The sequence below is a fragment of the Mobula birostris genome, chromosome 8, assembly GCF_030028105.1.
Source record: "Mobula birostris isolate sMobBir1 chromosome 8, sMobBir1.hap1, whole genome shotgun sequence".
Taxonomy (NCBI): Eukaryota; Metazoa; Chordata; class Chondrichthyes; order Myliobatiformes; family Myliobatidae; genus Mobula; species Mobula birostris.
In genome coordinates this window covers 161939255-161962678 of record NC_092377.1, presented here as the reverse complement: position 1 = coordinate 161962678, position 23424 = coordinate 161939255, and the positions used below count along the sequence as shown (strand labels likewise).

Below are 23424 nucleotides of genomic sequence, written 5' to 3'. Positions count from 1 at the left end.
TGGCATGCAAGTTCTGGGACTAAGTCCAAAGCTGATGATTGATACCAGCCCCTATGTGTTAAATGACTTTAAAAGAATAAATGGGTGTGGACTTTTGCTTGTGTTTATTAAGATGGAATCCCATCTGTTAGAAAGTAGGATACCTTTCCGGGCTTTGAAAACGTGAATGTGCACCTGAGGGAATATTATGTGTTAACATTTGACCCAACAGTTCAGTTCTACCCTCTGTTAACCTGTGCGTCAATTCTTTTCTTGTTTTGTTTTCAGAGTAAGACTATAGGGAAGGGAAGGAAAAAGAATTATATGACATCATTTGAGGTTCCACCCATCTGAAAGAACATTACAGTAGTCACATTTGACTGTTCTTTCACCATAACATGCATGCATATTTGCATATCTTCTTTCAAGATTTTACCAAATTTTCCATTGAAAATAAGTCCTGTTATTGAATCTACTTCCACCATCCTTCTACTTTCTTTCTTTTTTAAATCTTTTTATTAGTTTTCAAGTTTATAAACATAATAACAATAGTGATACAAAGAGATTGGAGTTACATTATTGGTAATAAATATATATAAAAGAAACTACAAATAATACAAGTGTAATAGACTTCCAAACTCTTGATATAATTAATCATGAAGAAAAAAGAAATAAAAAGAAAAGGATATCACAAAGAAAAACTCCAAAAAAACAAAAAAAGCGAAGAAAAAAAAATAAATTACTAGACCCAAAAAAAACTCCAAACAGAACAAGGCTGAATCAATATATTACATAGAACATATAGAATAGTACAGCACAGTACAGGCCCTTCGGCCCACAATGTTGTGCCGACCCTCAAACCCTGCCTCCCATATAAGCCCCCACCTTAGATTCCTCCATATACCTGTCTAGTAGTCTCTTAAACTTCACTAGTGTATCTGCCTCCACCACTGACTCAGGCAGTGCATTCCACGCATCAACCACTCTCTGAGTAAAAAACCTTCCTCTAATATCCCCTTTGAACTTCCCACCCCTTACCTTAAAGCCATGTCCTCTCGTATTGAGCAGTGGTGCCCTGGGGAAGCGGCGCTGGCTATCCACTCTATCTATTTCTCTTATTATCTTATTAGATCGAATTAATTCATTAACGTCGTCAACTCCGCTCCTCTATTCATATATTCTAAGTTAATAAAAAGGATGCGGAAAAGGTCAAACTACATCATATGAAGATGTTGAATAAATGACTTCCAAGTCTCTTCAAATTTAACTGAAGGATCAAAAATGACACTTCTGATTTTTTCTAAATTTAAACATGATATAGTTTGGGAAAACCATTGAAATGTAGTAGGGGGATTGGTCTCTTTCCAATTCAATAAAATAGATCTTCTGGCCATTAATGTAACAAATGCGATCATCCGACAGGCTGAAGAGGATGAAGGTCTATGTTCCGTCATTGGCAAACCAAAAATTGCCATAATAGGATGGGGTTGTAAATCAAAATGCAAAACTGTTGAAATAATATCAAAAATATCTTTCCAACATTTTTCAAAAAGAGGGCAGGACCAGAACATAAGAGTCAAAGAAGCCACTTCAGAGTGACATCTGTCACAAATAGGATTTATATGGGAGTAAACATGAACTAGCTTATCTTTAGACATGTGGGCCCTATGCATTACCTTGAATTGTATCAGCGTATGTTTAGCACATATAGAGGAAGAGCTAACTAATTGAAAAATGTTTTCCCATTTCTCTACAGGTAGGTGAAGTTGAAGTTCCCTTTCCCATTCATTTTTAATTTTATCAGATATACCAGGCTGTATTTTCATAATTATATCATAAATAGCTGCTATTAATCCCTTCTGATAAGGATTTAAACCTAAAATTTTTTCTGTGATATCAGCTGAGTATGAAATTGGAAAGGTAGGTAGCGTGGTATTTAAAAAGTTCCTTATTTGTAAATATCTAAAAAAATGGGATCTGGACAAGTTATATTTATTAGACAACTGTTCAAAAGACATGAAACCATTATTCAAAAATAAATCACGGAAACATGTTTATACCCTTCCTTTTCCATATCAAAAAGGCTTGATCCATAACAGAGGGTTGGAAAAAAAATTAGATATAATAGGGCTTGATGATATAAATTTGTTCAAACCAAAAAATTTACGGAAGTCGAACCATATTCATAATGTGCGTTTAATTATTGGATTAACCATTTGCTTATTCAATTTAGAAAGCACAAAGGGAAGTGAAGTTCCTAAAATTGAATCCAATGAAAACCCTCGTACAGAGTAACCTTCAAGGTTTACCCAATGTGGACTTAGAATTATATCCCAATCTTGCGTCCAAAATATTAAATATCGAATATTAATTGCCCAGTATTAGAATCTTAAATTCCGCAATGCTAAACCACCATCTTTCTTGGACTTCTGTAAATATTTTTTACTTAACCTGGGATTCTTATTCTGCCATATAATAAGAGGACATTTTAGAATCAATAGTATCAAAAAAGGATTTAGGAATAAAAATTGGTACTGCTTGAAATAGATATAGAAATTTAGGTGGAATAATCATTTTAATAGCATTGATTTGGCCAATCAGTGATAGAGACAATGGGGACCACTTAGTAAGCAATTGTTTAACCTGACTAATTAACAGTAAAAAATTGAGCTTAAATAAATCCTTATGCCTCTTAGCAATTTTAACCCCCAAATAAGTAAAATAGTCAGTAATCAATCTAAACGGTGAACAGCTACAAATGGGAACCTGCATATTTAATGGAAAAAGTTCACTCTTACTAAGATTCAATTTGTAACCAGAAAAACTACTAAACTGAGTAAACAGAGATAATACTGCCGGAATGGTTTTCTCAGGGTTAGAAATATATAATAGTAAATCATCTGCATAGTGATAATTTATATATCTCATTCCCACGGGTAATACCAAATATATTAGGTGAGTCACAAATAGCAATAGCTAACGGTTCCAGGGCAATGTCGAATAATAATGGACTGAGGGCAACCCCGCCTAGTACCACGGAATAACTGAAAAAAGGGAGATCTCTGATTATTGGTAAGTATCGGAGCCAAAGGAGTAAGGTATATCAATTTAATCCAAGATATAAATATCGGACTAAAATTAAATTTCTCAAGCGTATTAAACAAATATATCCATTCGATTCTATCAAAAGCTTTCTCAGCATCCAATGAAATGACGCATTCTGGAGTTCTAGGTGAAGAAGTATAAACAATATTCATTAGATTAGATTAGATTATGAGGACACGCAGTCCTCTTTGACTGTCATTTACAATGTTCCTCCAGAATGATATCACAGAAACACAAGACAAACCAAGACTGAAAAACTGACAAAAACCACATAATTATAACATACAGTTACAACCATGCAAAGCAATATCATAATTTGATAAAGAACAGACCATGAGCACGGTAAAAAAAATGTCTCAAAGTCTCTCGAAAGTCCCATCATCTTACGCAGACGGTAGAAGGAAGAAAAACTCTCCCTTCCATGAGCTTCCAGCGCCGCAAACTTGCCGATGCAGCACCCTGGAAGTACCCGACCACAGCCGACTCTTGAGTCCGTCCGAAAACTTCGAGCCTCCGACCAGCCCTCCGACACCAAGCACCATCTCTGCCGAGCACTTCGACCCCGGCCCCGGCAACAGGCAATAGGCAAAGCCGAGGATTTGGGGCCTTCCCCTCCGGAGATTCTCGATCACACAATAGCAGCCGCAGCGAAGCGGGCATTTCAGCAGCTTCTCCAGATGTTCCTCCGTGCTTCTCACGTCTGTCTCCATCAAATCAGGATTGTGCATGGTACCTACTGACAAATACGAAATCATTTCAGAGTGGCCACGCTTGCTGTGTCACGCCGCAATCTTCTCCTCTCCTAATCTTAAAGAAGGAGTAACGATTTTTAATAAATCCAGTCTGATCAACAGAAATAATTTGAGGCAATACATTCTCCAGTCTCGTTGCCAATATTTTAGAAAAAATCTTAGAATCCACATTCAGCAAAGATATAGGCCAATAAGATGCACATTCAGTAGGATCCCTATCTTTTATAAGAATTAGGGAAATAGAAGCTCGATAAAAAGATTGTGGTAATTTACCTCTAAATACTGCATCTTTAAAGATTCTACATAACCAAGAAGAAAGTACAGTAGAAAAGGATTTAAAAAATTCTACTGTATAACTGTCTGGACCAGGTGCTTTACCTGAATTCATGGTGGATATAGCATTCTTTATTTCTTCTACCGTAATAGGTACATCTAGTTTTAAACGTTCATTGGGTGGTAATTTTGGAATATTCAATGTCTTCAAAAATTCGTGCATTATAGTGGGGTCATCAGGAAATTCTGATTGATATAAAGAAGTATAAAATTCCTGAAAGGATTTGTTTATCTTATCATGATCAACCGTCAGAGTACCATCCTTTTTTTTACAAATCTTAACAATCTGGCACCATCCTTTTAGACAACGCTTTTGGATCCAAAGAAACCTTGATTAATTATTTCCATGGTTAAAATCCTGTTTCCACTTTTCTGACCAAATGACCAGACCATTTACATCTTGTTGCAGTATAAATCTTTTCTCTGGAAATCACTTTTCTAAACAACTGACCAGACCAACTGCATTCTGTTGCTGTATAAACCTTTCCTCCAGAAATCAATTTTTCTATCATGTGCAGATTAATTGATCATGCCTATCTATTTAAAACATGTATATTGTAAACAGCAATGTGTTCTGAACCCTGTAGACTCCTACAGTGAACATCACAAATTCCAATCACAATCACACTCAGCAATCTTTATCTTTGTGTCCTGCCATATAACAAATTTTGGATTCAATTTCCCTCTCTCCCCTTAATAACATGGGCTTTACTTTACAGACCAATCTACTATTCAACAACTTTTGACAATATCAAGGGGCATCACTGTTACTCCTGGAATGCAACTCTTTAAAGTGACTGATGATTAGTTTCAGTCGTGCTTCAGACTTTAGGAAGAGGCTGAGATTGATTACTGTCTTGGCACTAAAGTCTGATGGTAACTATAAATGCCTGGGCATACCATCTTTGAGGATGGGAATATCCATTGAATAGCCTCCTCAGATCATTTAATACTTAATCTCCATTTTTGACTACAATAGCAGTGACTTTGATCTTATTGTGTTTCCACCTCATGGAAGCATCAATTCCACTATGCACAATTATCCATAACACATCTTGATTTATTGATCTGCAACCTTTGACATAGTCCGTAAACACAAAATAGAATACTCCGCTAACTGGAGATCTGGAAAGAAATGATTAAGTGCTCACCAGATTAGTGCACAGGTGGAAAGTTTGTTCTGGCTAATGTCTGTAAGTAGTTGGTATGTTCTCTTTGTGAACGCATGGGTTTCCATTGGGTATCTGGTTTCCTCTCACATTCCAAGGACATATGGTTAGGCTTGTGGGCATGCCATGTTGGCACTGGAAGCATGGCAGCACAAACCTTGTAGATCTGATTTGACATAAACGATGCCTTTCACCGAATGTTTCGATGTACATGTGACAAATAAACTGATCTTAATCCATTTAATAAATGAAATAGAACAGAATGGACAAAGAACCACATTTTCTGTTTGTTACAAAATGAATCTTCCAGCATTATCATTAAACAATTTGATTCTTAGCCTCCAAAACATTGAGATAGAAAATTGCTGTCAAACCAATGTAAATAAACATAAAGAAAGGGGAATTTCATTTTTAATTCTTTTGCAGTGCAACCTCAGTAATATTATTCTGATTTTTTAAAAAAATTTTCAAACTTCCATGTCACAAGGACGTAATTTTGGGAAGATCTGCAAGTGAGGAAGTGAGAGGCTAATTCACCAAACTTTGTAATCATAAAGTTTCCACTCACTGTGTCACACCCTGGAGGAGGAGCACACAAGGACAGTGAACTTTAAATAAGGGATAGAGGCTGATCATCAGCAGAGCAAAATTAGAACTCACGCAGTACTATTCTGACAATCTGAGAGCTACGCTATTACGAGGACTGAGACGGGATCTGTAAAAATTACAATGGCTGACAGTGAATCCCTGAGGTGAGCCAATGGTTTCTCCACAGCACTTTTTGTTTAGTATGTAAAACATAGTTGTGCAAACATATTAGTGCCCTTTTTGAACAGTGAATATATTTACAGCTACTAAATATGTCTGATCTCAGCTCAAACCAAACCAACAGAATGGTACTCTTATCATCAAGGATGAGAGTACAATTTGGAGAAAATATTTAGACTTAATTGTCTGTGCAGTATTTTAGAGAAAGGGAAGTATAACATTGGTTATATGCGTGGCATAGTCTACTTATAGTTGCTTATTATCAGATTTGGTAACTGTGACAATATTCAGAATATTTACGGTTTTCTCAGAATTGTTTTTTCTAATTTTCAAATAAAGGTCAGTGCATCCTGCCAGATCCCAGACATATTATTTTGTAAGTGTGTGAAGACTAGCTACAGACAAGTGGATGTGGAGTAGGTTTATATCTGACTGGGCCCACTTCCATTGCCTAGGATTCAGAGCAACATGTAACTAATTATTTCAGTAACTGAAATGAATAAACAGCTGAAGTTTCAGGCTAAGACCCTTCATCGGGACTGGAAAAGAAGGGGGAAAATGTCAAAGGAAGGCTGGGTGATGCTACCTGAGCTGCTGAGTTCCTCCAGCATTTTGTTTGTGTTGCCCTGGATTTCTAGCATTTGCAGAATCTCTTGAACTTGAGATTTTCATGTATGGTTAATAACTTACTGAAGGTGATCTACCCTTTTCCATATAAACTGACTGAAATAAGTCTTTCATCTACAGATCCTTAAGTTACTGGCACAATGGGGATTGTCATATTATATCTCCTACTTCTTGTCCCTGGGTCAAGGTAAGAATAATAGATATGATACCAGAATAAGTTTTGGGGAAGATATTATTGTTAAAATTAGTGCAAGTTTGAATCAATAAATATTTAGTTGCCATGAGGTATCAGAGAATCCAGACGGGGAAGTATGATGTCAGGGACCCTTTTAAACTGTGAGTTTTACACTGTCTGATGTTTAGCCCACAGATCTTGGGATGGACCTGATTATCAATTGTTCTGTACCCTAGCTATCAGGCCCTCTAAAATTATTATGATAGCTGAATTGGGAGATTTAATGGTGGTTTCTCATTATGCAGAGCCCATTTCAAAAAACATTACCAAGTCCGATGGAGCTGAGCACTGCACGTCACCATTCAGACAGTTACCAATTGAAGATCACGGGAGAGTTCTTATCTATTAGCACGGCTGGTTCTGCAAAGCTGACACTGGAGAAAGCCATCATGTTGGCTCTTGCAGTTGAAAAATTCAAGAAGAAGTTGCAGCAGCCATGCACAGACAGCTGGGACTGTGAAAGTACTTGCTTTGGAGACACTGACTTGCTTGGAAACTTCAATGCACTTGTAGAAGGTGAGCTGATCTTTCCTTTCAGTATTGTTACTCTGTCTGTCGTGATTAGTTACAATTGGAAGCATTGGTTCCAATGTGAAGGCCTGCAATCTGCTCCTGATCCCAGTGGTTCTGTTAACACTGAGCCTTCACTGATGCTCATCACTGTCATGAGATTTCCTACAAAATGCAGGACTGTGCCTTTCCCACAAAGATTTGAGAAGAAAGGTTATCAAAAAAAAAAACCCAAAAGAGACAGCATGCTGACTGGACTGGAAAGCACGTCTTATGAAGAAAGGTTGAGCAAGCTAAGGCTTTTCTCCTTGAAGCAAAGAAGGATGAGAGGTGACCTGACAGAGATGTACAAGATGATAAAATAGACAGTGGATCGCCAGAAACATTTCCCAGGGCAGAGAAGGCTCATACAAGGTAGCATAATTTTAAGGTGATCAGAGGATAGTACAGGAGGAACGTCAGAGGTAAGGTCTTTATAAAAGAGTGGTGGATGTGTGGAATGCACTGCTAAGTGTGGTGGCAGAGGCAGATACACTAGGACCATTTAAGAATATCTAAGATAGCATTGATGATGATATATAAAAAATTGGAGAGTTATGCAGAAGGGTTAGATTGATCTCAGAGCAGATTAAAGGGACATCACAATTTCATAAGCTGAAAGGCCTATATGATGCTGCAATGTTCTATGTTCAACAGAATAACCACGACAAATCAATACACTCAGATTTGTCAACACTGACAATGCCCAGGAATAGTAAAGAAATAGTTGGGTCCAGGATTTCATTTATGTTTAATCTCTGTTAATATACCATGATCAATAACTTAATCTTATTTGTGCCAACAGAAGCCATCACTTACACCAACTATGAAGATGCTGAAGTGGTGTCCAGCTCCTACAGGTTCATGAAGACTGAGTGTCAGCAAGTGAGGGATGAACAAGACAAATGCCTGAAGTTATCAGAGAACTTCCAGCTCCTGGCCATGTTCTTGCAGCAGCCATCAGATGAAGGTGGGTAAACTTTATGCTCCCACTTTTTTGTTGTACTTAAAATATGGAAAGATTGGCAGAAGTATCTAACTCTTCAAGGTGTTATGACGAATGGGAAAGAACATTGCACAAAATAGGAAATGTCTTCAATTGCTTTTCACATGTCCCTCTCATACCTCTAACTCTCTAAAAATGTGCTGCCTTCAGTCTGCGACATTTTATTTAACCCTGTCATCAGCATGCTTCTCCAGCTGAAATAGGAATATAGAGCTAAGCAAAGTTATGAATGAATCATGGGTAAGAATGGGAGTCTGAATAGTTGCCCTGCCCAATGTGTCATGCTCCATTCATGGCCTTAGATTACTTAGATGCAATGAATAGCTTGGTTATAACTCCAAATAAAGTAGCTACCACATTGCAGCACTTTTATTGATATGAGTATATATGTATTTTGATGACTGTGCTAAAGTATCCCTCCTTTGGTCGACAGTAACACTTAATGTGAGGTACTACAAGGCAACTGCCGGTGAAGTAAATTATTTGCCAGTTGTTCTGGGAATAAACAATCAGAATATGTTCCTCTCGTGCTCAGGGCCACCGGACAATCCCAGGATGCGAGTGGAGGTAAGAAATCATGTATGCATGTGGTTAACTGACTGGTACACAGTCCCATGTATTGTTGTCTGGAGAATCTGCCTCTGTTTCCACCTTTTCCTTGGGCTTTCTGCAAATCACATGTGACAGAGAATTTTATCCACTTTTCAAAACATCTCCCTTACACTGGCTTTGTTAGCCTATATCCAGCATATATTCAGGTTCCATAACATCATTGAGAACCTTCCAACACCTTTCACCATATCTGATTTCCTCCGGAAGAATTTCCATTCCAGGGTACTGACCATTCTCTATTCTGGAGGTGTGCTTGCTCCAGGTGCTCCACTTTTGTCCATATCCTAAAGACGTGCAGGTTAATTGTCCCCTGCATGTTACCCAAGGTTTTGCTAGTTAGCATGAAAATCAAAGTGAATTGATGGCAAGGAAGAGAACAAAGAATAAATTATTGGAAAAAGGAGTAAAACGGCACAATCAGAAGGTAGCATTGAGAAGATAGGTTTAATGCTCTCTCTCTCTCACACACACACTCATAAGATAAAAAAAATACATTTCTACAGAGCTGATCATTGAAACTGAACGCTCTTGACTGGAGAGTGATATCACAACTAAATCCTTACTTAATATCCTAATCTGTGAGGTCAGTGGTCAGTACTCTGTACTTTTGTCCCCAATCCTGGAATGTTGAGAACTATGTCCCTCCCCAATTCAGGTCAGCCAACTCAGAACAGTTTCAAAACTGAATTGTTAGCGACTTTTAAATGATAGGTAATTAAGTAATGAGAAGTTTAAACAGAGCAGAGGATCCCAATTCTCTCCAGCCTGAACACTTTAAATACGGAAAGGGTTGGCAAGGTTAGGGCTATCTTTACAAACATGCAGCTGGCACAAATCTCATCCCAGCAACACATGCTCAGCACCTGCTGTGGAGGCAGCCTGTCCTGAGTAATACTATTTATAGCTTTCTCATTTGAAATGTAACTGTACTTAACTTCGTTTCTGACATTTATTTTCACAGAAATGGGATCAGAATTTGCAAAATATCAGTAGTGCCACTGACCTGCTTCGCTTCGTTTTCTTCAAGAAGGTTTCAGGTGCAGGCCATTACTTTGAGTTTGAGTCAGCTCTACATCATGGGTGGTACATCAGCACATCCCACAGGGACAAGCAGCCAGTTGAAATGGATGAGAAGAAACACCATAACAGAATCACGATCTTCACAGCTAAATGAGGCATTTTAATTCTCTGTGTTATTTAGAAAACAAATCAGAAATTGTTGGTTTAGAGAGTATGTATGTACTAAGTACAGAATATCTCTTATTTGATTAATAGTAGATAGAATTATCTTCTAAATACTGAGATATACAGGCAGCAATATTTGCTCACATTTACGTTTTATCATTTAGAGCTATTTATTCATGAGAATAATGTGTTGAGTTTTCAAATACAAAAATATAATTCAACAATTATTGTTATTATTTGAATTATTACTGTACAGGTGGAGAAACCTTCTTGGTTGATTAAATATGTTATTTTCAAATCACAAGTCCCCTCTTCATTTCATATTTCCTTGAATTTTCTGTGAAAAGGTAAAGTACATAAAGTTTCTGACATCTATAAGCTCTCAGGTTCAGAATTATTTATCTGGACATTGTACATTGAAACATACAATGAAATAAAAACGCAGACAAGAGGAAATTTGCAGATGCTGGAAATTCAAGTGACACACACAAAAAGTGCTGAATGCAGGAGGCCAGGCAGCATCTATAGGAAGAAGTACAGTGGATGTTTCAGCCCGGGACCCTTCATCAGTCCTGATGAAGGGTCCCGGCTCAAAACGTCAACTGTACTTCTTCCTATAGATGCTGCCTGGCCTGCTGCGCGCACCAGCATTTTTTGTGTGTGTTGATACAATGAAATATGTTGTTTCTATTAAGAACCAACACATCTAAGGATGAGCTAGGGCAGCTCACAAGTGGCTGTAGATGCCAGTGCCAAAATAGAATGTCCTCTAGCCCCTTTCTTTCCTCTCATACATACAAACACACAGTCCTCCAATCACACGGTATGCCGGGCCTCCAGCCTCCGGACCTGCAGACAATGGTCTCTGGCTTCCCCACTGGAATTACAGACTCATGGCTCTGGCTGTTGGGCCTCACCCTTCAGACTTCTGATTGACTCCAGGATTTGTCAATGATGGTACCTCAAACTATGGCTTTGTATTCTGGATTCTCTCATATCAGGACCCTGAACTCAGGCCTCAAACTCTGGACTCACTAATGCTGGGACTACGACCTTCAGGATTTTAACTCTGGACTTGTCAACTCACGTATCTTGGCGGGGGGGGGGGGTGTCATGGGCCATCAGTCATGGGCCATCACACCTGCGGCCCACATGGACCTCTGATCTACCTGATCCTATGGGGGACATGCTGACCTTGATCAACTGATGAGAGGCCCTTGTCCATGCTGGTCTTTGTTCACTGTGCCTTCTGGGCCAGATGTCCGAAGGCAACATCATCACTGGCCTTCAGATGTGGAGCAGAGGGTTAGACTCAGTCCAAACTTCTACATCCCCACATCCCTGACTCCACTCTCTGTCCTCCAAATCATCCCTATGAACCTTACTAAAACAACTACGCCTGAGCTATGACCTTGATGGAAACCGCAGCTCAGCACCATGTTAACCGGAAGCCCCTTATCCCATTGAGGTTTCAGTATTTCCACGGTTGCTTGCTTCTTTTAGCCCCCTTCAATTAGCTGCAGGCTACCTGTTTCTTATCACTGCCTTGAGTTTTTGACCTTGTGTGGCCCTGTGCATTTTACAATGCATAAAACAATTTTAAAGTTAATTACCAATGTAATGAAGGAAAACACAGGACAAATTATAATTAGACAACAATAAATATATACTGTGGCATGCAAAAGTTTGGGCACCCCGGTCAAAATCTCTGTTACTGTGAATAGCTTAGCGGGTAAAAGATGAACTGATTTCCAAAAGGCATAACGTTAAAGATGACACATTTCTTTAATATTTTAAGCAAGAAAACTTTTTTATTTCCATCTTTTACAGTTTCAAAATAACAAAAAAGGAAAAGGGCCCGAAGCAAAAGTTTGGGCACCCTGCATGGTCAGTACTTAGTAACACCCTCTTTGGCACATATCACAGATTGTAAACACCTTTTGTTGCCAGCTAAGAGTCTTTCAATTCTTGTTTGGGGGATTTTCGCCCATTCTTCTTTGCAAAAGGCTTCTAGTTCTGTGAGATTCTCGGGCAGTCTTGCATACACTGCTCTTTTGAGGTCTATCCACAGATGCTTTATGATGTTAGGTCAGAGGACTGTGAGGGCCATGGGAAAACCTTCAGCTTGCGCCTCTTGATTTTGAGGTGTGTTTAGGATCATTATCCTGTTGTAGAAGCCATCCCCTTTTCATCTTCAGCTTTTTTTACAGACGGTGTGATATTTGCTTCTAGAATTTGCTGGTATTTAATTGAATACATTCTTCCCTCTACCAGTAAACATTCCCCGTGCCACTGGCTGCAACACAAGCCCAAAGTATGATCGATCCACCCCCGTGCTTAACAGTTGGAGAGGGGTTTTCATGAAATTCTGCACCTTTTTTTTCCAAACATATCTTTGCTCAATGCAGCCAAAAAGTTCTATATTAACTTCATCAGTCCACAGGACTTGTTTTCAAAATGCATCAGGGCTTGTTTAGATGTTCCTTTGAACCTTTTGAATAAAACATCTACCTCTGATATCCCCCTATACTTTCCTCCAATCACCTTAAAATTCATCATTGTCATCACGTGCTGGGTCATATGACATAGGTGATCATCAATGTCCTTGGCATATTTTTCTACAGAATTGGTTTGCCATTGCCTTTTTCAGGGTAACCCCAGCTATTATCAATACCCTTTATGTATTTGTCTGCGTGGCATCAGTGGACACATAACAAGGGCTTGTGATATGCACCACTTGCTCATATGACCACCCAGCATCTGCTCCCATGACTTCACGTGACCCTGATTTTTTGGGGGGGGGGGTGGGCTAGCAGAAGGCAGGTGCACCTTACACCTCCTTTGGGTAGGGACGCATCTCCAACCTGCCACCCTCAAATAGGCAGGAAGTGTTTCATAAACAGAGAGAAAATTCAAAACTCTGAGGTGTGATGGGACTTGCGAGTTCTCATGCAGGATTCCTTAAAGCTTAATTTGCAGGTTGAGTTGGTGGTGAGGAAGGCAAATGCGATGATAAGATTTATTTTCAGAGGCGCAGACTATAAAAGCAAGGATGTAATATTGATGCTTTATAGAACACTGGTGAGGCCTCACTTGGGAGTATTGTCAGCAGTTTTGGGCCCCCATGCTGAAACTAGAGAGGGTTCAAAGGAGCTTCATGAAAATGATTCCAGGATTGAAAGACTTAGTAAGTGCCTGGTTTGCTGTAACATCCATCTGTCCTTCCATCACACAAAACCACCACAGTGGGCTTCACAGCTGAACAGGTGAGAAGACAGCTGAAACGTCTCAATACAAGCAAGGCTGCAGGACCAGATGGTGTCAGTACCAGGGTGCTCAAAGCCTCTGCCTCTCAGCTATGTGAAGTACTTCACCATGTATTCAACCTGAGCCTGAGGCTCCGGAGGGTTCCTGTGCTGTGGAAGACGTCCTGCCTCGTCCCTGTACTTAAGACGCCGTGCCTCAATGACTACAGACCAGTGGCATTGACCTCCCACATCATGAAGACCCTGGAGAGACTTGTTCTGGAGCTGCTCCAGCCTATGGTCAGGCCACACTTAGATCCCCTCCAGTTTGCCTACTAGCCCCGACTAGGAGTTGAGGATGCCATCGTCTACCTGCTGAACTGTGTCTACACCCACCTGGACAAGCCAGTGAGCACTGTGAGGGTCATGTTTTTTGACTTCCCCAGTGCATTCAACACCATCCGCCCTGCTCTGCTGGGGGAGAAGCTGACAGCGATGCAGGTGGATGCTTCCCTGGTATCATGGATTCTTGATTACCTGACTGGCAGACCACAGTACATGTGCTTGCAACACTGCGTGTCTGACAGAGTGATCAGCAGCACTGGGGCTCCACAGGGGACTGTCTTGTCTCCCTTTCTCTTCACCATTTACACCTCGGACTTCAACTACTGCACAGAGTCTTGTCATCTTCAGAAATTTTCGGATGACTCTGCCATAGTTGGATGCATCAACAAGGGGGATGAGGCTGAGTAGAGGGCTATGGCAGGAAACTTTGTCACATGGTGTGAGCAGAATTATCTGCAGCTTAATGTGAAAGAGACTAAGGAGCTGGTGGTAGACCTGAGGAGAGCTAAGGTACCGGTGACCCCCGTTTCCATCCAGGGGGTCAGGGTGGATTTGGTGGAGGATTACAAATACCTGGGGATACGAATTGACAATAAACTGGACTGGTCAAAGAACACTGAGGCTGTCTACAAGAAGGGTCAGAGCTGTCTCTATTTCCTGAGGAGACTGAGGTCCTTTAACATCTGCCGGACGATGCTGAGGATGCTCTACGAGTCTGTGGTGGCCAGTGCTATCATGTTTGCTGTTGTGTGCTGGGGCAGCAGGCTGAGAGTAGCAGACACCAACAGAATCAACAAACTCATTCGTAAGGCCAGTGATGTTGTGGGGATGGAAATGGACTCTCTGACAGTAGTGTCTGAAAAGAGGATGCTGTCCAAATTGCATGCCACCTTGGACAATGACTCCCATCCACTACATAATGTACTGGTTGGGCACAGGAGTACATTCAGCCAGAGATTCATTCCACCAAGATGCAACACAGAGCGTCATAGGAAGTCATTCCTGCCTGTGGCCATCAAACTTTACAACTCCTTCCTTGGAGGGTCAGACACCCTGAGCCAATAGGCTGGTCCTGGACTTACTTCATAATTTACTGGCATAATTTACATATCACTATTTAACTATTTATGGTTTTATTACTATTTAATTACTTATGGTGCAACTGTAACAAAAAACAATTTCCCCCAGGATCAATAAAGTATGACTATGACTACTTCCTTTTTGCTTCCTTGCCCCCTTCTTAAGTAGCGGAGTGACATTTGCAATCTTCCTGTCCTCCAGAACCATGCCAGAATCTATCGACTTTTGAAAGATCATCGCTAATTCCTCCGCAATCTCCACAGATCCTTCAGAACACGAGGTGCATTCCATCTAGTCCGGGAGATTTATCTACCTTTAGACTATTCAGCTTCCTGAGTACTTTCTCTTTCGTAATTGTGACTGCGCACACTTCTCTTCCCTGCTACCCTTGAGTGTCTGGTATACTGCTGATGTCTTGCTCAGTTCGATTCCTTAACTATCTGCCCAAAATATTTACCAACTCTGTTTATATATTCCCAAATATCCATTAAAACAGAATATGTCAAATGGGATGCTCCCCCCCACCCTACTAAGGAAGTCCAGTATACAAGGTTCAATTTTTCTCAAGCAGGTCAAGAGACAAATTGCCTAGTTCAACTCCCAATGGATCTTTAGGTGTGGTGTGGAATGCTCTAAATACACTGGCCGATAGAACATCCAACTTATGTAAAACTGAACAAGCTGTCTCCCCATAAATAATTCAACTATAATCCTGACAAGAGCATATTAAAGCACAATAAATTGTCAATACCCCTAGAAGCTCCCCAGTCACACCCAGCCATGCAGCGCATAAAGTTAATGATCTGCTTGCATTTATCCTCCAAAAATTTTATTACGTGCTCTCCAAGTCAGTCCCGCATCCAGCCATAGTATCAAATATGGAACCCCTGAAACCAAACACCCTTACAGAGCAAGGTGAATGTAATCCACACTCTTGAGTAAAAAAAAACATATATTTTGACTTGGAAAATTTTAAACCCTAGTCTGAAGTCCACTTTTCCAATGCTGATAACGCTGTTTGCACAGACCTTACCACAAAGGCAGTATTCTAGAGCCCCATCATCAGAAGCTGAACTGAACCCAGGACCAACACCATCAAAAATACAATCAATCATCAGATTATACATTATCGGACTAATAACACTATCCTAAGGGTCCCATTATCCACCACAAACTCTGATGACATTTCTTCACTTACCCTCATGTTAAACAACTGGCCAAACAAAACACTGCAAAAACCCAGTTGTAAAACCTACCACCAAAACCAAGCGAACTGATTTAATCAGAAGCCCCTCCGTCCATAGCTTATCCTAAACTTTCTCAATCTCCAACAACACAGCAACTACAAATTCTTTCACTGTAAAAGCTTTCTGAGTATCATTTCTCATTAGTACAAGGGCATCACATATAGATCTCCCTTCAAGAAACCCACATTGGTAGCAACTCTCTCTTCTCCAAAACACACATCTGCCTAGTCAATATAATTTTCTCCATTATTTTGCATAGTGAAGCAAGAGCAATAGGCCTGTGGCACTCAATGTCAGTAAGACGAAAGAGCTGATTGTGGACTTCTGGAAGGGTAAGATGAAGGAACACACACCAATCCTCATAGAGGGATCAGAAGTAGAGAGAGTGAGCAGCTTCAAGTTCCTGGGTGTCAAGATCTCTGAGGATCTAACCTGGTCTCAGCATACTGATGTAGTCATAAAGAAGGCAAGACAGTGGCTATACTTTATTAGGAGTTTGAAGCAATTTGGCATGTCCACAAATACACTCAAAAACTTCTATAATTACATCGTGGGCAGCATTCTGACAGGCTGCATCACTGTCTGGTATGGAGAGGCTACTGCACAGGACCAAAAGAAGCTGCAGAAGGTTGCTAATCTAGTCAGCTCCATCTTGGGTACTAGCCTACAAAGTACCCAGGACATCTTTAAGAAGCGGTGTCTCAGAAAGGCAGCGTCCATTATTAAAGACCTCCAGCACCCAGGGCATGCCCCTTTCTCACTGTTACCATCAGGTAGGAGATACAGAAGCCTGAAGGCACACACTCAGCGATTCAGGATCAGCTTCTTCCCCTCTGCCATCTGATTCCTAAATGGACTTTGAAGCTTTGGATATTACCTCACTTTATTTTTAATATATAGTATTTCTGTTTTTTCACATTTTTAATAATCTATATTGATTTACTTGTTTATTATGTTTTATTTTATTGTTTTTTTCTCTCTCTCTGCTAGATTATGTATTGCATTGAACTGCTGCTGCTAAGTTCAAAATTTCACGTCACATGCAGGTGATAATAAATCTGATTCAGATTCCTTTCCAGTGTCCTGGAGGAATTCAGTGCTTCCAGACCTCATTATAAAACTCAAGCAACTTCTCCAGGGCTTCCTCAGGCAGATGCCAGAGCTTATGATAGCTTACATCATAAGCCCTGTCTTTCATCAACATCCCTCCTACACCAGCTAACAACAGAACAGACACAAAATACTGGATGAACTCAGCAGGTCAGGCAACATCTAATAGACAGTCGGCGTTTTGGGCCAAGACCCTTCTTCAGGACTGAGAAGGAAGAGGAAATACGTGAGAATAAAAGGGTGGAGGGAGGAGAAACGAGGAGAGCTGGAGGGTGATAGGTGAAGAGAAGTGGGTAGGAAAGATAAAGGGCTGGAGAAAAAAAAGAATCTGATAGCAGAGAGTGGACCGCGGGAAAAGGGGAACAGTGGACCCAGGGGCAAGTAACAGGCAGGTGAGAAGAAGTGAAAGGGCAGAGGGGGGAATTTATTCACCGCCAGGAGAAATTGATATTTATGCCATCAGGTTGGAGGCTACCTAGACGTAATACAAGGGGTTGCTCCTCCACCCTGAGGGTGGACACAACTTGGCACAAGAGGAGGCATGGACCAACACGTCGAAACGGGAATGGAAATCGGAATGTAAATAATTGGCTATCGTGAAGTCCCGCCTATGGCGGATGGTACAGAGGCGGTCTCCCAATTTACCACGGGTCTCACCAATGTAGAGGAGGCCGTATCGGACCCCGGCAGATTCGCAGGTGAATCTTTTGCGTTACCTCACCTGGAAGCACGGTTTGGGGCTCTGAACGGAGGAGAAAGGGCTTGCTAGGATGGAGGCTGACAACACGTCTCACTCAAGTTCCCGCCCCTCTGGCGGCCAGCCTCCCGAGCCCGCCGACCACGTCAGAGGGCGCGACCGAGGGCATCGGGGCTGCGATTGGCCGAATTTGAAATACGTCGATGGCGGCGCCTCCCGTCAGGGAGCGGCGCGAACGGTGGTGGCTGGGTTGAACGCAACGGCGGTTGTGGTGCGGCGAGTGGCGACATGGAGACGAGAAGGCGGTGTGACAGCGCTCGGATCGCCGAATCAGGTAAAGGTGGGGTGAGGAGGATCTGGCAGCGTCTCAATAAGGGGTTTGCCCACCTTTTCGTCCAGCTGGGGACCGCGGGCGCCCGTGGTCAATATGGGTGGGGAGTGGACATCTGTTTAGTGCTGACATCCATGCTTTAAGGTCTGATCTGCCTTGGGTCTTTAATTTTAGATAGAGTTACTGAAATTATGACCAAAAAAAACCCAAGAATATTGGAAGTGCCCCAGAAGGTCAAAGTGCATCTTTGGGGAAAGAAACAGCCCTTGACATCTCAATCAGTATTTGAATAGTAAACAAACAAGAAGTGCTTTTGGTGGAGGGAGTAGAGAGAGCAATGAATGTCTCTAAGTGCAGAACGAAGTTGTCAAGGTAGAAATAGCTTCTACGAACCGACAGGTTGAGCAGATTGGATGAGGGGTGTAGCCTGTGATGCTGATGCAAGTAAGCTGTTCTACATGCAAGTAGATACTTCTGTCAAATTGCTTAAACGTTGTGGTTTTGTTTTGGTTATTGTGTCATGTAAGTTTTGTGTAAAAGATTTATCATCTTTCTAATGCACTGTGCTATTACTGCTGCTGCAAAAACTAATTTTCATGTCATGTATACACTAGATATGTATGCATGACAAAAAGCTTGAACATGAGATACAACCTCTTGTACCTGATGCTATAGGAGAAACATTGAAGGATGAATGTGATGGAGAATTAAAGTGAGAGGCAACTGGAAGCTCAGAGTCGACCTTACTGACCTTATCGTAGTGTTTTGCAAGTCATCATACAATCTGAGTTTGGCCTCTCCAAATTAGAGCATGAACCATGAACCGGTTTCTTCCAGGGCAGTTTGGTTTGCTGGATGATGGGAGATGAAGAATTTAAGGGTCAGAATAAGATACTGGGCTCTGTCAGCATCCAGAGTGGACTATATCAAAACCTACAATAAAACACGATAGTTTTTGCTCTACCAGGCAAGTGGCATGTGCACCTTTCGTGTCTTATGTAGGAAGAGATGGCAGAGGTCTGCTGCCATGTTGATTCTCAATGTACGCCGTCGATCTAAATTGCCGGCCGTCCTTTTACCTCCATAAATGCTGCTTGACCCACTAAGTTCCTCCAGTGGTTTTGCTGTGATTAATATTGCTGTAATGTGAGCCTGCTAATCTTTCAAAACCTCATATAGGGCTTTTGCATCAGAATGTCCATTAGAGGGTCCTTTTCAAGAGGCCCTCCGTGGGCACACAAAATGCTGGAGGAACCCAGTAGGTCAGGCCACATGTATGGAAATTAATAGATAGCTGATTTTTCTCTGTAGACTCATCATTTCTTGCTGCCTTGGTAAGACAACATGGACATTCTGTCATCTTCACCTCTACTACCAGGTAGAAATTAAAAGCCTGAAAGCACCTGTCAGCAGGCTTGAGAACAGCTTCTGCACCACTAACTATTGAATAATCCACAGTATGATAAAATGAACTTTTGACCTCACAAACTACCTCGTTATGGACTAGCACCTTATGATCGGCTAGCACTGCACTTTCGGTGCATTCTGTTATTGTTTTCCCTTGTATCACCTCAATGTACTGTTGTAATGATCAGTATGGATGGATGCAAAATCTCATTACATGTGACATTAATAAACCAATTTACCAATTTATTTTTAAAAGGTATGGAGTCCCAGTAATTCAACCCATCATTTCAAGTCAAGTCGAGTCATTTTTTATTGTCATTTCGACCATAACTACTGGTACAGTACACAGTAAAAACGAGACAGCGTTTTTCAGGACCATGGTGCTACATGAACAATTCAAAAACTACACTGAACTACGTAAAAAAAACCACAAAACTACACTAGACTACAGACCTACCCAGGACTGCATAAAGTGCACAAAACAGTGCAGGTGTTACAATAAATAATAAACAAGACAATAGGCACAGTAGAGGGCAGTAGGTTGATGTCAGTCCAGGCTCTGGGTATTGAGGGGTCTGATGACCTGGGGGAAGAAACTGTTACATAGTCTGGTAGTGAGAGCCCAAATGCTTCGGTGCCTTTTGCCAGATGGCAGGAGGGAAAAGAGTTTGTATGAGGGGTGCATGGAGTCCTTCATAGTGCTGTTTGCTTTGTGGATGCAGCGTGTGGTGTAAATGTCTCTAATGGTGGGAAGAGAGACCCCGATGATCTTCTCAGCTGACCTCACTATCTGCTGCAGGGTCTTGCGATCCAAGATGGTGCAATTTCCGAACCAGGCAGTGATGCAGCTGCTCAGGATGCTTTCAATACAACCTCTGTAGAATGTGGTGAGGATCGGGGGTGGGAGATGGACTTTTTCAGCCTTTGCAGAAAGTAGAGACGCTGCTGGGCTTTCTTTGCTATGGAGCTGGTGCTGAGGAGCCAGGTGAGATTCTCCGCCAGGTGAACACCAAAAAATTTGGTGCTCTTAACGATCTCTATGGAGAAGTCGTCGATGTTTAGCGGAGAGTGGTCGCTCCATGTCCTCCTGAAGTTAACAACCATCTCTTTTGTTTTTTCACATTCAGAGACAGGTTGTTGGCTCTGCACCAGTCCATTAGCTGCTGCACCTCCTCTCTGTGCTGACCCATCGTTCTTGCTGATGAGACCCACCACGGTCGTGTCATCGGCGAACTTGATGATGTGGTTCGAGCTGTGTGTTGCCGCAGAGTGAACAGCAGTGGACTGAGCACACAGCCCTGAGGGGCCCCCGTGCTCAGTGTGATGGTGTTGGAGATGCTGCTTCTGATCCGGACTGACTGAGGTCTCCCAGTTAGGATCCAGTTGCAGAGGGAGGTGTTCAGGCCCAGTAGGCTCAGCTTTCCAATCAGTTTCTGAGGAATGATTGTGTTAAATGCTGAACTGAAGTCTATGAACAGCATTCGAATGTACGTGTCTTTTTTGGCCAGGTGGAGAGTGATGGCAATGGCGTTGTCTGTTGAATGGTTGGGACGGTATGCAAACTGCAGGGGGTCCAGTGAGGAGGGCTTCATGGTGATGGACGTGAGTGCGACGGGACGGTAGTCGTTGAGGCAGTGCACCTTCACACCATCCGCCACAAGCGGGACTTCCCTGTGACCAAACATTTTAATTCTGATTCCCACTCCCGTTCCGACATGACAATCCATGGCTTCCTCTTGAGTCAAGAGGAGGCCACCCTCCAGTGGAGGACCAACACTTTATATTCCATCTGGGTACCCTCCATCCTGATGGCATGAATATAGATTTCTGCTTCCGGTCAACAAATTCCGCACTCAGACCTTGTACTTCTCACCTGCCTATTACTTACCCCTGCTGGGTCTCCTTCTCCTTCCCTTTGTCCCATGGTCCATTCTCCTCACCTATTAAATTCTTTTGTCTCCGGCCCTTGACCTTTCCCACGAAGCTGGCTTCACCTACCAGATTCCAGCTAGTCTCTTTCCCCTCCCTCCACCTGTCGACTGTTTATTCTTTTCCATAGATGCTGCCTAACCTGCTGAGTTCCTCCACTGTTTTGTGTATGTTGCTAAGTAGGATGGTGTTTGCCTTGAAGGGCATTTTCAGGTACTACTAGCAAGGGCACAGACATTGGAAATTATAATGGAAAAAAGCAGTGAAATTAAACAATTATGGAAGACAAGCAATGTTAGAGAACCAAGGATGTAGTATGAGGAACTGCAGGATTTATCTGTTGACCAAACAGAGTATTAGAAAAGTTGGTGAGTCTGAAAACTGATATATACCAAGGACCTGATGAACTACATCCCAGAGCTTTGGACAGGATTTTAACAACAGTTGATGCTTTGGTTGTCACTTTCTGGGATTCCATACATTTTGGAATAATTTCTGTGGAAGCATTACAAATGTGAACTATATTAAAGAAAGAAGGGAAGAATAAATTGGGGAATTATCAACCTACTCATCTAATGCAGATGGTAGAAAAAATGTTGGAATCTATTACAAAAGCTGTATAACAAACCAGCTTGAAAAGGTTTGAGCTGAGTTGCCAAGAATTTATGAGAAGTAAATTGTGGTTGCTTGATTATGAGCAACTTGCAACAGATTTTTATTGGTTACGCATTGCGTAGTTTGTGATTTCAGCAGTTGTATTTTCAAGCAAATGCAATCACCACTTTATCCTGAGAAAGTTTTGTGATTTCAGTGCATTTTTAGATTTAATTAAATGATGATTACAAGTTTAACCCATAACAATTCTTTCCCCCTCTGAAACAGAATGCCGAAGGCAACAACTTGCAGCCTATCTCCAGAGAAAGGGGAAACTGAAGATTCCGGGTCCTAATGACAGGTTTGTCCACATTAGTTCGGAAAACATTCTAGTCAAAATGCGTATGGGTTACATTACATGAGTGCGGCAATTATCTGATAGATTTGTCCCTTTTCTCCCCTGTAGTATTGTTGGGGTGTTTTTTTTTTCTTTTTGAAAACTACATATTCCTGTTTCTGGCGTAAGTATTGATGATCATTTTTCTCAAAGGTTAATTTTATATTATTTCTGTTGTAATGTAATTTGGTTGAATGACTAATTTCAAACCAACCCGAAGTCTTCCTGCTCTTCTAGTTTTCACTCAACCTCGTAACTTGTCTCCAGATCCCCACCGTTATCTGACATGAACACTTGGTGAGACTCCTTTAATGGTGTGCCGATTTTAACCAACTTTATTATGAGATTAATTTTGCATAATGTACAATGATTAAAATCAGTTGCTATTGAATTTATTTCTTGCTGAAGTTAGCACAAGTTCTATGGGTATAATCTTTTAGAGCCGAAGGATATGGAAGTAACTAGCATTGATACATATAAGAACATAAGAAATAGGAGCAGGAGTAGGCCATCCGGCCCATCGATCCTGCCCCGCCATTCAATAGGATCATGGCTGATCTGTCCATAAACTCAGCTCCATCTACCTGCCTTTTCCCTATAACCCTTAATTCCATTACTATGTAAAAACCTATCCCTCTGTTTCTTAAATATACTTAGTGAAGAAGCCTCAGCTGCTTCCCTGGGCTGAGAATTCCACAGATTCACCACTCTCTGGGAAAAAC

The 23424-nt window shown here is 41.4% G+C and overlaps 2 protein-coding genes and 1 long non-coding RNA gene across 3 annotated transcripts in view; 2 read left to right on the top strand and 1 right to left on the bottom strand.

The window, feature by feature from the left end:
• Positions 1-593: 593 nt before the first annotated feature.
• On the bottom strand, positions 594-18180 carry LOC140201890 (uncharacterized). The gene is made up of 3 exons (XR_011886976.1): positions 18069-18180; positions 10139-10323; positions 594-3817 (listed from the first exon to the last, which is right to left on the bottom strand). It is a non-coding gene; the product is annotated as an uncharacterized lncRNA (long non-coding RNA).
• Positions 6000-10424, top strand: LOC140201889 (interleukin-1 beta-like). Its single transcript, XM_072266656.1, has 6 exons — positions 6000-6090; positions 6854-6920; positions 7214-7484; positions 8323-8487; positions 8957-9090; positions 10097-10424. Exons 1-6 carry the CDS (start codon positions 6068-6070, stop codon positions 10307-10309), a joined length of 873 nt encoding a protein of 290 aa, XP_072122757.1. The 5' UTR covers positions 6000-6067; the 3' UTR covers positions 10310-10424.
• The window catches only part of LOC140201888 (uncharacterized), a 38104-nt gene continuing 32390 nt past the window's right edge, over positions 17711-23424 (top strand). The window contains exons 1-2 of the mRNA XM_072266655.1: positions 17711-18378; positions 22594-22666. Coding sequence (XP_072122756.1) covers positions 18333-18378; positions 22594-22666 — 119 coding nt within the window. The 5' untranslated portion in view covers positions 17711-18332. The remainder of the gene's footprint in view (positions 18379-22593; positions 22667-23424) is intronic.

Bases quoted from the DNA above. Each gene is read 5' to 3' on its own strand.
- LOC140201889 (XM_072266656.1), top strand. From the start codon at position 6,068: ATGGCTGACAGTGAATCCCTGAG. The intron at 6,921-7,213 runs GTAAGAATAATA...CTCATTATGCAG, and splicing joins CTTCTTGTCCCTGGGTCAAG to AGCCCATTTCAAAAAACATT. The intron at 9,091-10,096 runs GTAAGAAATCAT...TTATTTTCACAG, and splicing joins ATCCCAGGATGCGAGTGGAG to AAATGGGATCAGAATTTGCA.